Genomic DNA, 17,844 nt, shown 5'->3' with positions numbered 1-17,844 from the left:
GTCATTTACTCGTGTGCTTCACTTATATCCTATGAGTAAATGGTTGAATGAGTTGGATGTCATAAATCTAAAATTGTATATGCCTCATTTGCTTATCCCATGGGTAGTAATGACTTCACATCTAAGAAGTAGAGGTTGTAAATTTATTGACGGTTAGCAAGCATTGTATTGGTGATTTGAACAATTCATGAAATAATATTGAAGGAAGAGAGATTTCACATATAAATATACTATTTTAGACATCTTTTATAATTGTGAGCACTCATTAAGTATGACATGCTAAAGAGTTGATGTTGGACAAGGAAGACAACGTAATGGGTTATGTTTTCTCACATCTCAGTTAAAGTATATTGTCATGGATCATTCAAACATGTTGAGCTTGCTTTTCCCCCTCATGCTAGCCAAAAATTCCTAGCACCAAGTAGAGATACTACTTGTGCTTCCAAATATCCTTAAACCCAGTTTTGCCATGAGAGTCCATCATATCTACCTATGATTGAGTAAGATCCTTCAAGTAAGTTGTCATCGGTGCAAGCAATAAAAATTGCTCTCTAAATATGCATGACTTATTAGTGCGGAGAAAATAAGCTTTGTACGATCTTGTTATGGAAGCAATAAAAGCGATGGACTGCATAATAAAGGTCCATATACAAGGGGAAATATAAAGTGACATTCTTTCGCATTAAGATTTTGTGTATCCAACCCTAAAAGCGCATGACAACCTCTGCTTCCCTGTGCGAAGGGCCTATCTTTTACTTTATGTCTTTTACTTTATGCAAGAGTCAAGGTGATCTTCACCTTTCCCTTTTTCATTTTATCCTTTGGCAAGCACTTTGTGTTAGGGTGATCCTGATATATATATCCAATTGGATGTACGTTAGCATGAACTATTATTGTTGACATCACCCAAAGGTGAATACGTTTGGAGGCAACATTATAAGCCCCTATCTTTCTCTGTGTCTGATTAAAACTTCATAACCACAAGTATTGCGTGAGTGTTAGCAATTGTAGAAGACTATATGATAGTTGAGTATGTGAAGTTTGCTAAATCAAAGCTCTGACATAGACCCTTCCTGAAAATAAGATGAACTACAATTGTTTGATGACTAAGAATGAAGTTTACTAGTTTTCAAGAAAGTTTATGGTCTATGCTTTAACATGTGAATTGCTTGTTACTGGTTCGTGAGAAGTTTTATGAGATGAACTACTATTATGACATATAATGATGCTAGTAAAGGTGATTGAAATTATCATTGATCAAACTTGTGCACCTCTAGCATTCACACTTCATAAATTCTTTCTTTATCATTTACCTACTCGAAGACGAGTAGGAATTAAGCTTGGGGACGCTGATACGCCTCCAACGTATCTATAATTTATGAAGCATTCATGCTATTTTATTATCTGTTTTGAATGATTATGGGCTTTATTATACACTTTTATATTACTTTTGGGACTAACCTATTAACCCGAGGCCCAACCCATATTGTTGTTTTATTGCCTGTTTCAGTATTTCGAAGAAAAGGAATATCAAACGGAGTCCAAACGGAACGAAACCTTCGGCAGCGTGATTTTTGGGAAGAATATGATCCGGGAGACTTGGAGTTCACGTTAGAAGATCTTCGAGGAAGCCACGAGGGTGGGGGCGCCCCCCCCCCCTACTAGGCACGCCCCCCTGTCTCGTGGGCCCCTCGAGCACCTCCCGACCGACTTCTTTCGCCTATATAGTCCCACGTACCCTAAAAACATCCACGGAGAAGATAGATCGGGAGTTCCGCCGCCGCAAGCCTCTATAGCCACCAAAAACCTCTCGGGAGCCCGTTCCGGCACCCTGCCGGAGGGGGATCCCTCACCGGTGGCCATCTTCATCATCCCAGTGCTCTCCATGACGAGGAGGGAGTAGTTCACTCTCGAGGCTGAGGGTATGTACCAATAGCTATGTGTTTGGTCTCTCTCTCTATCTCTTGTGTTCTCTCTCGTGTTCTATCTATGGCACGATCTTAATGTATCCCAAGCTTTGCTATTATAGTTGGATCTTATGATGTTTCTCCCCCTCTACTCTCTTGTAATGGATTGGGTTTTCCCCTTTGAAGTTATCTTATCGGATTGAGTCTTTAATGATTTGAGAACACTTGATGTATGTCTTGCCGTGTTTATCTATGGTGACAATGGGATATCATGTGCCACTTGATGTATGTTTTGGTGATCAACTTGCGGGTTCCGCCCATGAACCTATGCATAGGGGTTGACACACGTTTTTGTCTTGACTCTCCGGTAGAAACTTTGGGGTACTCTTTGAAGTACTTTGTGTTGGTTGAATAGATGAATCTGAGATTGTGTGATGCTTATCGTTTAATCATGCCCACGGATACTTGAGGTGACAATGGATATCTAGGTGACATTAGGGTTTTGGTTGATTTGTGTCTTAAGGTGTTATTCTAGTACGAACTCTTGAATAGATCGATCCGAAAGAATAACTTTGAGGTGGTTTCGTACCCTACCATAATCTCTTCGTTTGTTCTCCGCTATTAGTGGCTTTGGAGTGACTCTTTTTTGCATGTTGAGGGATTGTTATATGATCTATCTATGTTATTATTGTTGAGAGAACTTGCGCTAGTGAAAGTATGAACCCTAGGCCTTGTTTCCTACCATTGCAATACCGTTTACGCTCACTTTTATCATTAGTTACCTTGCTGTTTTTATAATTTCAGATTACAAATACCTTTATCTACCATCCATATTGCACTTGTATCACCATCTCTTCGCCGAACTAGTGCACCTATACAATCTACCATTGTATTGGGTGTGTTGGGGACACAAGAGACTCTTTGCTATTTGGTTGCAGGGTTGCTTGAGAGAGACCATCTTTATCCTAAGCCTCCCACGGATTGATAAACCTTAGGTCATCCACTTGAGGGAAATTTGCTACTGTCCTACAAACATGTGCACTTGCAGGCCCAACAACGTCTACAAGAAGAAGGTTGTGTAGTAGACATCATTGTTGAACACGGAAGCGGTAGATCGCCATATTTGCATCCTTGGCATCCCAATTGCCGGACGACTGTTGGACCACCAAGTCTGAGTCACCATAACATAGGATCCGGTAGATGCCGAGTTCCTTGGCCAGCCGGAGCTCGTGTATGAGCGCCTCATACTCGGGCACATTGTTGGAGGCCGCAAAATGGATTTGCAATGTGTATCTGAGCTTGTCGCCTTTGGGAGAGGTGGGGACGATGCCGGCTCCCAAACCAGTGCGCATCTTGGATTCATCGAAGTGCATCCGCCAATGGGTGGAGTCGGGTGCTGGCGGTAGGTACTGGGTCTCGGCCCAGTCGACAAGGAAGTCGGCTAGCACTTGGGATTCGATGGCAATGCAAGGATGGTAGAAGATGGTATAAGGAGCCAGCGCAATGGCCCACTTGGCCACCCGGCCATATGCATCCCGGCTGCCCATGATCTCGGCAAGCGGGGGCAGTGCAAACGACCGTGCTAGGGTGCTCTTGAAAGTAGGGCTTGAGCTTCTTGGCGGCAAAGTACACGCCGTAGCAAATTTTCTGGTAGTGAGGGTAGTTCTGCTTCAAGGTTGGCAACACTTCGCTCAAGTAATACACCGGTCTTTGGACCAGCTGCACTTTGCCTTCCTCTAGGCGCTGAACCATGATGACTGTGCTGACCACCCGGCTAGTTGCGGCAATGTAAAGGAGAACATGCTCTTTTTCAGTCGGAGCCGCCAGGATGGGCGGCGTGACCAGCATCTTCTTTAACTGATGAAAGGCTTCACCCGCCTGGTCATTCCACTCAAAGTGAGTGGTTTTCTTCATGAGTTGATACAGGGGAAGATCCTTCTCCCCTAGCCGACTGATGAAGCGATTAAGGGAAGCCAGACATCCGGTGAACTTCTGGACGTCTCACAGCCGGGTGGGAATATCCATCCTCTCTATGGCCTTGATCTTCACCGGGTTGCACTCAATGTCGCGTTCAGAGACCAGGAAACCAAGGAGTTGGCCGGCTGGTACCCCAAACACACATTTTTCTGGGTTGAGCTTGATCTGAAAGCGGCGCAAGTTGTCAAATGTTTCTTTGAGATCTTCCAGCAGGGTGCCGCGCTTGTCCGTCTTCACCACAATATCATCTACATAGACATGGGCATTTCTGCCGAGTTGCTTGAGGAGGCATTTCTGCATGCAACGCTGAAAAGTGGCACCGGCATTTCTTAGGCCGAATATCATAGTCAGGTAGCAGAAAGCTCCGAATAGTGTGATGAAGTCGGTCTTCAGGCGGTCGGCTGGATCCAACTTGATCTGATGGTAACCTGAGTAGGCATCCAAGAAACTGAACAGCTCGCATCCGGCTGTGGAGTCTATCACTTGATCAATCCGGGGCAAAGCAAACGGATCTTTGGGGCAAGCTTTGTTGAGGCTGGTATAATCTATACACATGCGCCATTTCTTGTTCTTCTTCAGTACAAGGACTGGGTTGGCAATCCACTCTGGTAAGAACACCTCCATAATGAAGCCGGCTGCCAGAAGTTAGGCTATATCTTCACCAACAATTCTTCTCTTCTCCTCCGACATTCGGCGGAGGGGCTGTTTGACTGGTTTTGCATCTGCTCGGACATGTAGCTTGTGCTCGGCGAAATCCGTCGGAACACTCGGCATGTCCTTGGGGGACCATGCGAAGATATCCCGATTCTCACGGAGGAAATCGATGAGCTCGCTTTCCTATTTGTTGTCCAGGTTCGCTCCTACAACATCGAACCTCTCCGGATGCGGTCCAGAGGTATCTTATTTGTTTCCTTGGTCGGCTGGAAAGAGATCTGAGCTTCCAACTACTTGGGGTCGGGCGACAGGTCCAGCTGCTTGCCGGCCATGGCCACAACCCGATCAAGGATCTTTCTCTCAGCAGCAATCATGAGGGACTCGGCCAGCCGACTGCTGGCTACAGCGCAGTCGGAAGACTTCTTGTAGTCTCCGACTATGGTGATGATGCCCTTGGAGCTCGGCATCTTCATCTTGAGGTAGGCATAGTGGGGCACAGCCATGAACTTGGCCAGAGCAGGTCGACCAAGTAAGGCATGGTAAGGGCTCTCGAGATCCACTACTTCAAACCAGACTGCTTCGCGGCGGAAGTGATATTTGTCTCTGAAGAGAACATCAATCCTGATCTTGCCAATTGGTGAGCATGAGAGTCCAGGCACAATGCCATGGAAGACAGTTCGGCTGGGTAATAGCTGCTTTGCCTTGATGTTCAACTTCTCCATGGTATCACGGTACAGGATGTTGATGCTGCTTCCGCCATCAATCAGAACCCGGGAGAAATGAACATCCTGTCTCTCGGTTGCAAAGGTGGCATCCGACACCAAGGCGTAAGAACCCGGAGAAGGCATCACCTCTGGGTGATCAACTCGGCTCCAACTAATGGGCCTTTTGGACCAATGCATGAACTCTGGATCTTTGGTGGCGACAGCATTGACCTCTTGGTGCTGCCGGCACCGGCTGCGCCTGTCGTCAGCTTGGCTTGTAAAGACGACATAGGCTGCATGCTCGTCAGGGAACTCATCTTGAATAGCTCCGACTGATGGGCGAGCGGCCGGTTGTTGAGGAGCCGGAGGCGGCGGGCCAGCAGGCGGAGGAGGCAGCAGTCCTTCGCCCTTGGAGATTCGGGTTAGCCAGTGGCACTTCCGAGTTGTGTGGTTGGACGGCTTCGCGCCACTATGGAACTTGCAGGGGGCATCAAGGGTTTGCTCGTAGGAGAATGCAGGCTGCCAAGCTGGCCTACCGCCTTTCTGACGCTTGGGTATGGGCTGCTCTTCTGGCTGCTGGTCTTCAACTGCTGCCACTTGCCGGCTGGTGGAAGCCGATATCGGGGCCTTGCGTTTGTTGTCGTTCTGATGCAGGCGCCGACTGGCGTCGCCAGCTGGTGTCTTGGGAGCCGGAGGGAGCACCTTTCCAGAGGCGTCCACCCGGAGCTCCGACTTCATCGAGGAGTCGGCAGTGGCGTACTTGTCTGCTATGATCAGCAGCTCGTCGAGTGTGGCCGGCTCATCACAGAGAAGCCGGTGCTTTAGGAGGGTGTCTATGGCTTGCACCTTGTGCACCCCTTCGCAGGAGTTGCGGAGCTCGGCCCAACGCGTCGGGTAGTCGCGGCTGGACTCGGTCGGGCCTTGGAAGCACAAGGAAAGTTGGTGGGGCATGGGTGACCGCTTGTACGTGCTGGTGAAGTTGCGCTTGAAGACCTCCATGAAATCCAGCCAGCTGTTGATGTTATAGGGCTTGAGGTTGTTCAGCCAGGTGCGTGTTGTGCCCTGAATCATGAGGGGGACGTACTTCACGGCAACGCGCCTGTTGCCGTTTGCGATGCTGACTATAGTGGAGTAGTCTATCAGCCAGTCTTCCGGCTTCACCGAGCCGTTGTACTTGGGCGTGTCTCTCGGGAGCGAGAACCCCTTAGGAAAGGGCTCGTCGCGGATGCGGGGGCCAAAACAAGGCGGGCCGACATTATCTTCCTTCTAGTGCCAAGGATCGAGCTAGGCGGTCGATCAGGTGGCGGGCATCGTTCTCGCCGACTCCTTCACGGCGGCCCAGCTGGTCGCCGAGCGTTGGATGCCCGACAGGCGGCGGAGAAGGATATCACCGACTACGGGCCGGAGGAGGAGGCGGGTTGTCGCCTCGCCGCTCCATGGCTCGAGGGCGGACTTCTTCGTCACGCTCGATGGTCAAGCGCGCCCGACTGCGACTAGCAGCCGGCTCCTTATTGTTTCGCTCGCGGGCGCCGCCTGCAGTCAGTGTCTGGGAGGTCGCACCATGCTCTCGGCGAGGGGGAGGACTCTCGGCACGGGCGCCATCTTCTTGCCATTCTGCGGCCGCGTCGATGAGCTGCTGGACGCATCTCATCATGCAGCGCAACTCGTCTCTGTCTAAACCTTCCAGCTCATCTGCCGCCGCCTGGGCGGCATGCAGGTTCTCGAGCGGCGTGGCGTAGACCGGGCAGTCGGCCCCCACCATGCTGGCGATGGCTGCGCCGTGCTTCTTGATAGCGCCAAGCCGGCTAGGCCCTCCAGCAGCCGGCGTGGCAAAGGCGGCACGATCAACCTCACGTTGATCGGCTTCGGTGAGGCGTCTCATAGTGGCTATCTTCTTGCCGTTCTTGATGAGGGCAAGGAGGCGAGCCTCCAGCGTCTCGGCGTCGACGTCCGCCGGAATGGGCGCGGACAAGTCGTGCAGCGCTGTCTGCAGAGCGTCGTGGGAGTTCTCGCCGGAGGCGGCGCCGTGGCTAATGACCAGTACCTCGGTGACGGTGCTGCCACCGCTGTCGGTGCGAGGAAGAGGGTCGTCGATCACCACCACGTTGGTGGGGAAGGCGTCGAGGGATGCCGTGTCAGAGTCGACAAGCATCAGGTCGGTGGAGCCGATCGACTCCAAGTCGGAGGTGGGCTCGTTGGCGATGTCGAGCTTGCTAAGGAGGTTGATGAGGTAGCTCTCGGAGCTGGTTGCACCGGCATCTGGTGCGTGCTCTTCGGGGAGATGAACCTCACCGAGAAGATCGGCGAGGTAGCTCGCTGCACAGGCGGCGTTGATGCCATGCAGCACGTTGGGGCAAGCGCCATCTTGCGTGCCGGGCTGGCTACGCTCGCTAGGAAGGAACAAGGTTCCCGTCCAGAGCAGGTCTTCGAACGACGGTGCACCTGGCCCCATGGTGCGCGCCAAATGTCGGGTGGTAGGTGCGACATATGCCAAAGGATGGCTAATCATAGTGGGAGCCAGTAAGACATCGCCGGTGCCTGGAAACAGGATGAGGCGAAGACATGCACGCTGGCGAATCTTACCCAGGTTTGGGGCTCTCCGAAGAGATAACACCCCTAGTCCTGCTCTGGGGGGTCTCCGCATGATCACTAGATTAGTAAGTAGATACAAGAGGCTCCTTGAGCTGTTTGCTAGAGGAAGAAGAAGGGCAACGCTAGCTCTCCCCTTCTCCCTATGTGGTGTGTATGTTTCTAATGGATCAACCCTTTGCATGGGTGCCCTGGGGGTTCATACAGGCCTACCCCCAACGGTACAATGGTAATCCCGTTGGATGCGGGTGCCGTCAGCGTCTATGGTCGCCGGCTTCTTCGCCGGTCACTAGGGCCCACCGGCTGGTGGGTCCCGCCGACTGCTGGCCTCTTGGCCGACATGCTGGGCCCACCACCTGTGGGCCCTGTCGGCGGCTCATTACTGTAGCCTCGCCCTTGATGATGATGGCTTTGTCGGGGCAAGCATGGCTACAGTGACGCTGCTTGGAAGACGTTCACTGTAGCCTTACCCCGTCTCATCTGCTTAATGGTGCACAAACTTCTAGGGCAAGGGTTGGCCGGTTGCTAGGAGCCGGCTTCCCCTCGGGCCGACTGGACTGGTCAAGCCGCCTTATAGGGGCTCACTGGCAAGAGGGGGCCGCCGCCTGTGCGCCGTACCGACACCCTATCGTGGGGGCATGGTCGCTCTGGCATGGGTGATGTCATGGTCAACGTGGCAACAGTGTCGCGTCGGACGAGGGATGGTCGCCCGGTACGGCGCACTGTGGCCATGCCCGCTCCGGGATTCGGGGGTGGCAGGCTCCACTGTAGCCACGCCCCGTCTCGTCGCCCTTATGTGGGTGCAGACTTTGAGGGCGCATGATGCGGGCCGCCTGCTAGAGGGCGGCCACTCTGGCGGCCGCCTGCTAGGAGTCGGCCCACTTCGAGGAAGCTGGCGGTGCCTTTCCGCCTTCAGGCAGCCGGCCAGGGGATCGGCCGGCCATAGGAAGGCGACCCTTCGTCTTGGATGTTTGAGGGCGCAGTCGGCCCGATGTTTTTGAAGAGACAGGGGGAGCCGGCTAGGCTACCCGTGGTCATTTACTCCGACACATCCCTTGAGGGTGATTGCCGGACGCAATGAAAATCATTAGTTGAAATTGTCGGGGCCTCCTCGGAGCCCCGATAGTACGCTCACTTCTGGAAATCCAGAGGCGACACAAACCGGATGTGTTTTTCCTGTGTGAAACACATTTGGATGATGCAAAGGCAGAAGAGTTGATGAGAAAATTAGGAATGGATGAAAGAATTGTTGCGGCTAGTCCGGATGGAAGGAAAGGTGGGTTGCTATTAGTCTGGAAGAAGGAGGTTAGGATCTACTCCCAGACTACCACTTTGGATGGTATTGATGTCACGGTCCATGAAGCAAATGGGAATATATGGAGGATGACCGACATATATGGGGAGGTGAGCTGGGACAGTAAGGATCGTACTTACCGGTATATCCGCGATCTACATGCTCACTCAAGGCTGCCTTGGGTCTTGTTGGTAGATTTCAATGAAATTTTGCTATTTTCAGAAAAGGAGGGAGGCCCACCTCGCCAACATGCTCGAATCAAGGCCTTCCAGGATGCCCTGGCGGACTGCACGTTGGAAGATATGGGGTATACGGGAGACAAATTTACTTGGTTTCGAGGGGGTTCAAGGAGAGGCTGGACCGGGCTGTGACAAATGCAGGGTGGATGACTATGCATCCCCTTGCATGATTGTGTAATTTGGAGATGGGAAAGTCGGATCACCGACCCATCCTTTTGGATACTGAATACCTCGTTGATGTTTCTGCCAAGAAACCAGCGTACAAACGACGATTCGAAGCGAGGTGGTTGGAAGAGGAAACTGTTGAAGAGATCGTAAGAACAGCCTGGCAGAAAGCATCTCACTGGGGCCTTGGCCCTTCGATCAAAGAGAAGGTTGTTGTTGTTCATAATGATCTTCATGAATGGGACACTCGAGTGCTTAAAGGGCCTCGAAACAGATTAAAAAAGGCCCAGAAAGAGCTTGAAGCTATGATGAGGGAGGAATACACGGAGCAGAGCCGAATCAAACAGAAAGATCTTCTAGTCCTCATCAAAAACTTGCTTGACCAAGAAGTGATTTTTTTTGGCACAACGTGGAAGGGTTACATGGCTGCGCCGAGGATATAGAAACACCAACTACTTTAATCAGTTTGCTTCGGATAGGTGTAGAAGAAATATGATAAAGAAGACTGAAAAGTAATAACGAATGGATGGGTGGAGGGGAATGATAATCTCAATCCATTGATTTGTGGTTAGTTCGGGAGCTTGTTTAAATCTGACAATGTTGAATGTGACCAGGAACTCCTTCAAGCTGTGAAGCCAAGGGTTACAGCTGAGATAAACCAACAGTTGGTTGCACCTTTCTCAGGGAAGGATGTACGTAGGGCACTTTTTTTAGATCGGGGACATGAAAGCTCCTGGCCCCGACTGGTTGCATGCAGTGTTCTATAAAAGGTTCTGGCATATCCTTGGGGATGAACTAACAGATCCCTAAAGGTTGGAACCAAACTAATATTGTTCTGATCCCAAAGGTGGATTGCCCAGAGGTGATTACTCAATACAGGCCCATTAGCTTATGCAATATGCTCTGTAAGATCATATAAAAAATGCTAGCTAATAGGCTTAAGAGAATCCTACCTGACATCATCCCGCCAACACAAAGTGCTTTTGTCCCGGGCAGGTTAATAACAGATAACGTGTTGGTGGCGTATGAGTGTTTTCATGCTATTAAAAAGAAGACACATTGTTCCAATGGAAATTGTGCAGTAAAGTTGGACATGCTCAAAGCCTATGATCGTGTCGAATGGGGATTTCTAAAGCAAGTTATGCTAAAACTTGGCTTCCATCCACTTTGGGTGGATATGATAATGGAGTGTGTCTCTTCAGTCACATACGAGTAAGGTTTAATGGATGTGAGACGGATGAAATTTTACCTACCAGAGGCTTAAGGCAGGGCGACCCTCTGTCGCCGTATTTATTCCTCTTGTGCTATGAAGGTCTGTCTTGTTTGCTCGCTCATGAAGAGGAAGTGGGGGGCTTAGAAGGAGTTCGTGTCTGTAGAAATGCACCATCTATTTTCCACGTTCTTTTTGCAGATGACTCATTAATTCTCATGAAAGCCAATGCTCAGAATTCAAACACCTTGAAAAGAGTGTTGGATATGTATTGTCGCAGCTCTCGGCAATTGGTAAGTACGGTGAAATCCAACATTTTTTTCAGCCCTAATACAAGGGTTCATACTAGAGAAGAGATTTGCAATACACTTGATATATTGACAGAAGCACTATCCGATAAATATCTAGGCCTACCTTCTATGGTTGGGGTCGATAAAAGTGATTGCTTTCAGCATCTCGTATATAGAGTCTGCCAGCGGATAAAGGGATGGAAGGAGAAGGTTATGTCTATGCAAGGAAAAGAAATATTGATGAAAGCGGTGGCTCAAGCAATACCCACATATGCTATGTCTGTTTTTAAATTACGTAAGGGGATTTGTAAGGATATAACTAATGAGATTGCAGGATTTTGGTGGGGAGATAATGAAGAGAAGAAGAAAATGCATTGGTTTGCATGGTGGAAGTTGTGCATACTAAAGGATAAGGGAGGCTTGGGGTTTAGAGACCTACACAGTTTTAATCTTGCTCTTTTAGCAAAACAGTGTTGACGACTGCTCCAGAATCCGGCTTCTTTGTGTGCACAGGTCCTTAGTGCAAAATATTACCCGGACGACAACATACTAAGTGCAGGACTAAAGAAGGGTTCCTCGTTTACCTTGCAAAGTATCGTGGCGGGCATACAAACCTTTAAGAGAGGTTGCATTTGGCGGGTTGGGAAGGGCACAGATATAAACATTTGGGAAGATCCTTGGATCCCAACGAGTGAGTCAAGGAAAGGTAGAAGAATTGGTTGACCCACATTCAGGAGAGTGGGATGAGAACTTCTGAGGTCAGTCTTCAACCTGGTGGATGTTCACAGGATTTTGCAAATCCAACTTCGGGTGGAGATATTGGATGATTTCATAGCATGGCACCACACAAAATCTGGCTCGTTCTCTATCATATTAGCATATCATGTGGAGTTTAATCACCAATATAGGAATCGATGGAATAGGTCTGATGGTCAGGGCAGCCAGTTCATGTATGATATATGGAAAAAATATGTGGAGGCTGCGGGTCCCTAGAAAGATCAAGCATTTTACTTGGAAAGTTCTCAGGGGGTGCTACCATGCTTGGGGACATTGGCGGGGATACACGTACCAACGACAGCGCAATGCCCAATTTGTCGAGTTGGTATGGAGGATTCCCAGCATTGCTTGTTCACATGTCGTAGAGCCATGGACATTTGGAGTCACCTTGGGGTAAGAGAAGAAATAGAACGAGCTGTAGCCGAGGACCGGTCTGGTGCAATCACAATGGACGTGCTTTTGAGGCACAAGTCAAGGGTAGGAGAACTACCTCTGTCGGAGCTCATAGCAGTGGGCAGTTGGTATATTTGGTGGCAACGCGGGCAGTTTGTTAAAGGGGGAGCATAAGAACGCCGGATCGTACTGCTATTTCGATCAAAGTATTGGCCACAAATTTTGTGCGTGCAGCAACCCCAAACCAGCCCGTCCGAAAGCGTGATCATATGTGGAAAAAGCCAACTAGCGGAAGGGTAAAGATCAATGTTGATGCAGCCTTCTGTGCAGAGAATATGACAAGGGCTACAGGAGCAATAGCTAGAGATGATAGAGGGGAATTCATCGCGGCAGCGTCCTGGTTCATACTGCATGTAACATCTGCTGATTCTACTGAAGCGACCGCGATCCGTAATGGCCTTGTTCTCGCAATGAACATTGGATGTACATCCCTTATTGTCGAATTAGATAGGTACAATGCAGTCGAGATCATCAATCAGGAAGACTATCAGGGACACGATGTTGCTATCTATATGGAGGGTAAGCAGCTAGGGCTGATTTCTCTAATGTTGATGTGGTTCATTGTTTTAGAAAGGCAAATCTTGTTGCTGATAGCATAGCAAAGAGTTCCCTTAGCTCTAAATCTTCTATGGTTTGGGACGGTGATTGTCTGTACTTTATTTCTCATCAAATTGTAAACGATCTCGCTATTATTTGAGGAATAAAGTTGTTTGATGTCAAAAAAAAAAACAGGGGCAAGAGGGGCGGGCACCGAGGCAGAGTGTTCGCAGCCAAACTTGTGGCGGCAAAGGAAGCCCAATGGCTTTGCCACGGCCCACGAGCAGTAGGCGGCCGGCGACTAGAGCGGGCATGGCTTTTAATGTAATGTCACATGAATTAGGAATCCTTTCTCTTTGCGTGCAATTCATCTGGTTTGTTCCATTTTAATTCAAAATGAAAGCTAAAGTTTGGGGCAACTCAAGTATCCATGTCCAAGGACGGACAATGAGTACGGTCTGCAAATTAGGTCCAGTATGCATGAAATTGATCCAGTTTGTTCAATTTCATTCAAATACCAGCAGAACTTCCAGGCATACGGTATCTATGACCACAGAAGAGCATACTGTTGGATGGTGGACTACAAAGGCATTGTAGATGCCCTAAGATCGATTATTCGTCAACAAGAAGACGGCAAGCGGCAGCAAGGCAGCCTGGGGAGGCATTAGGTGCACTACCATCGTAGAGAGGGGAGAGAAGTGGGCAACAAATAATGTAACAACCAGCAACAGCAAATGCAAGCAATAAACATCTCAAGAGTCATATACCAGAGACAGCAAGCAACATCAGAAGGAATAACAATTCATCAAAGACAACCATATTGCCAGGCAGGTACTACTAGTATGATCTCACAACCCAAACGGAACATAGTACAGTGGTCATCATAATAATACTCAAGCTAGATATCATATTACCAAAGATGGGTTCAATTTGCCGACATTGCAAAATCTTCAGACTAACACCCTGGAATAACTCAAAGTTCAACAACGTCTTGGCTTCCTTCAGAGGTTTAGTCGCCCTTGCGGCGGAAGGAGCAACCCTCGGTTAGCCTGGCCTTGCCACCCGTTGGCTGGCAGAGCACTGTTTGGCAGCCCGGGCACACCACGACAGTCTGGGAGTGGCTGAACACAGTAGTGCTGCAATCACAGAAGAGAGTGATTCAGCAATGAATCATAAAATAAAAGGAAGGCATGTTAAAGTAAATTACAATCAACAAACATAAAAGGAAAAAAGGAAATCACAGCAAGTAGACTCAATGATCCAAATGAGATGAGAAATGATTGATATGTTGTGTATTAATGTATTGCATAGTAAGGTACTTGAAAAAAAACGTAAAATAGCATAGGAGGCTGCTGATTAAAGACAATTGTGGAAAAAATACATCATTAGAAACACAGTGATTTACAAGGATTGTGTTTGAACTAGCATGTTACAACGCAAGTAAATGCAACTAGGGTGTACTGCAGTATCTTCATGAAGCTCAATGCATAACACACAAAAATGCATCTTCCATCCTTTTTAATATTAACCTATAAATCATATGCGGTCACAGAAAGAAGTACTAAAGTAGAAAACACAAAGCAGTAAAATAAACTATGAACATGCACTTGGCAGCCAACTCACATTAACAGTTTACCTACAAAAATAGCAAGAACGTTTTAAAGCATGATAATGACTTGTAATCAAACGAACATCTAAGGCTAATCAGTAGCAAATGAACCTAGTCAACTATTTACTTGCAATGAAGAGAAAAAGTTTAGAAAAATTACATGTTGAAGCAGCCCTGGCACTTGACGTCCTGCATTAGTTAACACATAGACATTAGATTCTATTGCAGCCACATTTTAACCACTATAATCCAAACAGAAAAACATAAATGCCAAACTTATGCATGACAAATGCACACAACCTATTGCAGCCATATTTTAACCACTGGTGCTGTGATATAGACAAGATAGTCAGAACATGGCGGCACTAAGTTACACAGGAATGTCCACTAGGAGATATGATCCGATAGATCCAGAGAAACAACTCATCAGACCAGAACAGCACTGTAGTGTTCACTCACAAATTGGTACTAGCATAGAGATTTTCGTATACCTAGAACATGTGGCAATACAGGTTGACATATATGCAAGGGGATATATATATATATATGGGTCTGTCTAGGACACACTCACATCTACGCTGATTTCCACTCTGTTTGTGGTCTACTTTTTTTGTCCTAGTTTTTGTTGTTTCTCGTTGCTGCATTATATATTTGTGGGAGCTTAGATGTGACATCCTTAAAAAACATCTAGATGTGAATTAGACAAGCTGTATATATATTTGATAGGACTAACAACGCATGAATCAAATATAATCAGGATCAGCCACGTAATCTACCACAAACCCGTGGTAACAGGCACCATCACTCAGCTACACCAACAGCCTACCGAAGCAAAATTCCAAATCGGATGAAAAATTACGGCGCGCATCCAGCGGAATCGCGTTTGAATAGGATGGGATCTGATACAGGCGTCATCTAATTACGGAGCAACCTAAACAAGCACCGCTGAGAATGGTGCCGAAAAGGAGGAGATTTTACGGGGAAGGGGATTCATTTACCATGAAGAACGAGTTGGGGGACTGGACGAGGCGCTTCTTCTTGTGCTTGAGCTTCTCGAGCTCCGCCGGCGGGTTGAGGAGGTCGATGTCGTTCTGCAGCACCTGCACCACGCACCACACAAGAAGAATCACGAACCGTAAATTCAAATCCAAAGACGAACCAAGCAAGGGAAGGCATGGAGATCGGTCGGTCGGCGCACCATCGTCGGAGGCTAGGGTTTGCTCGCGCTCTCTGGCGTCTCTCCGGCAGGGACGATCCGAGGAGGCGGCGGCTGCGAGGGGATGGAGAAACTGGAATAGGTTAGGGTTGAGGCAGGCAGGCAGCGTTTATAGCCGAGGGTGAGGGGATCTCGGCCGTCCGATCGATCAAATGGGCCTTGTCCTCTTATATTTGGCCGATGGGCCGGGCCGGTACGGCAGAGTGTCAACGGCGTTGGCCGACGCCATCAGTGCGAAGCAACGTACTCCCTCCATCGCCTCAAAAATAAACGTACTTTCTCCAAATAATCCCTAAACACTTAGGCGTGATGTATTAACTCTCATCTTTTTTTTTATTTTTTGATGTGAACAAAAGAATCAACCCACAAGAGACATATGCGTGTATGTTATAAATGAGTTGGCACTACGTAGCACGACATGCACTGGTCAGTTCATTCCATGCAATGATACTAATTAGCAAATAACCATTAAGTTCTCTTATTTTCTCATTCGTCTTGGTCGTGGTGCACAATGTAAGATGACTATGCACCGGTACGGAGGGAGTAGCACCCCGTCACTTTGTCAAAATTATAACGCGCATTTCATTGGGGCTTATGGCTGGCCCTGGAAATAAGTTGCATCTTCCCAGCTTATTTTAAAAGCCTAACCTAGAGTTTTATTTTAGAAGCCTACTAAATTAGTAGATTGAGCTATGTTCCGAGGCTTGCGGAGCAGTCTGTAGGAATTGTGAGGGCCTCTATTTTGGTGCTTCTATTATACGCACTTTGGGAGTGATTGATGTAGCAACTGTTGAAGCAATTGCATGCCAACAAGCTTTGACCGTAGCTTATGATCTTTCTTTAATTAAGTTGTTGATTGCATCAGACTGCAAACATGTTATTCAAGATATCAATTCTGATATTGGTGGACTCCAACATCTTGTTCTCTCATCTTCGAGGGACGGGAGTCCAACATCGAGACCCATAGCCTCGCTAAATCCGCTCTACATCTTTCTGAGGGCTGCCATCTTTGGCTCCTCAGTCGACTGACATAAAACTATAATACATAAATAGTTCATCCCCACTAACCTATTTCTTTTGACATGCAAGATGTCCACATCAGCAAATCTTCCACCTCAACAAATCAGCCATGTCAAAAAAAATCAACAATTCGTTGGATATTTTTCCGTAGTACATGGTCACCCCCAAAGCAAGCCAACGTTTCCTATTCACGGCACATCCTAATTGGAGCAAAATAAAATAGCCCCACGCACACACGTATCATCTTCTCTGGCGATTCCTTTGCTCTTCCCTGGCGATTCGTTTGCTCTTCCCTCCCACGTTATATTTCTCTCCCGCGGCCCATCGGCATTCACACCCCAAGCCATATTTGGCCTTCTACGAATCCATGCAACAATCTCATCTCTTGGCTGCCTACAACGACACTACTGCCAAATTCAGTGGCGAGGAGTTGCGATGATCCGAGCGGATGTTGGATTCAGTGGGCTGCGCCAGCCTCTCCTGCGGCAGAGCTCCGCCATACTCGCTCCCTTTCCCATCTTCAACTCCATGCGACACCTTCAAGTCTCTCCACCACTGCGGATTCGACGACGAACGGGTACGACTGCCCCTGCCACAACCTGATTTGATGACGAGGATTCTCGCCAACCCCTTCAGCAATCAAGCTCTTCCGCCCTCACTCCCTTCACCATCTTCAATTGTTACCTTGATGCAGCCCGAATAAAAGGCGAGTAAAATACATCAGGTTTTGGTTTTCTACAGCGTCACTGTAAGATTTCATCCTGAATTTGTGGATTGTTGTGGAATCATGAGCTTCTTCATATGATAAGGTGAGTTATCAAGCTAGTGGTTTTTCGGAAGAAGTTGGCTTAATTCTCTGTTCATTACAATGATGACCTATAGAACAGATAATTGGATTAGCATGATTTCGATGTGTTATCCCTTAAATGTTACTAGAAGATACCCCGCGCATTGCTGCGGAACTTTGTAGCATGTATTGCTTTAAGTTGGAAACTATATTTCCTTGATTGATTCAACTGTTACAGAGTACAGAGTATAAGTAGGGAAGGTGGAGCACCCGTCGCCCTACAATGTAGGCACGCAGGCCATGGTGCGGCGTGATCCAACAAACCCGGAGAATGAACGTTACAATATACAACGCAATATACACAGATTATACACAGATTCTAACACCCCCCCTCAGCCGGAACTCCGTTTGGAAGG

The 17,844-nt window shown here is 48.1% G+C and overlaps 1 protein-coding gene across 1 annotated transcript; it reads right to left on the bottom strand.

The window, feature by feature from the left end:
* Positions 1–13,581: 13,581 nt before the first annotated feature.
* On the bottom strand, positions 13,582–15,751 carry LOC123157203 (40S ribosomal protein S27). Its single transcript, XM_044575460.1, has 4 exons — positions 15,604–15,751; positions 15,404–15,505; positions 14,566–14,594; positions 13,582–13,932 (listed from the first exon to the last, which is right to left on the bottom strand). Exons 1-4 carry the CDS (start codon positions 15,604–15,606, stop codon positions 13,806–13,808), a joined length of 261 nt encoding a protein of 86 aa, XP_044431395.1. The 5' UTR covers positions 15,607–15,751; the 3' UTR covers positions 13,582–13,805.
* Between the last annotated feature and the right edge of the window lie 2,093 nt (positions 15,752–17,844).

Source organism: Triticum aestivum, chromosome 7B (assembly GCF_018294505.1).
Source record: "Triticum aestivum cultivar Chinese Spring chromosome 7B, IWGSC CS RefSeq v2.1, whole genome shotgun sequence".
NCBI classification, from domain to species: domain Eukaryota; kingdom Viridiplantae; phylum Streptophyta; class Magnoliopsida; order Poales; family Poaceae; genus Triticum; species Triticum aestivum.
Note: the sequence above shows the minus strand (reverse complement) of the source record. Positions and strands in the feature narration are given on the sequence as shown.

Bases quoted from the DNA above. Each gene is read 5' to 3' on its own strand.
- LOC123157203 (XM_044575460.1), bottom strand. The intron at 14,595-15,403 runs GTAAATGAATCC...TAACTAATGCAG, and splicing joins CCCCCAACTCGTTCTTCATG to GACGTCAAGTGCCAGGGCTG. The intron at 13,933-14,565 runs GTAATTTTTCTA...CTGTGATTGCAG, and splicing joins TGCCAGGGCTGCTTCAACAT to CACTACTGTGTTCAGCCACT.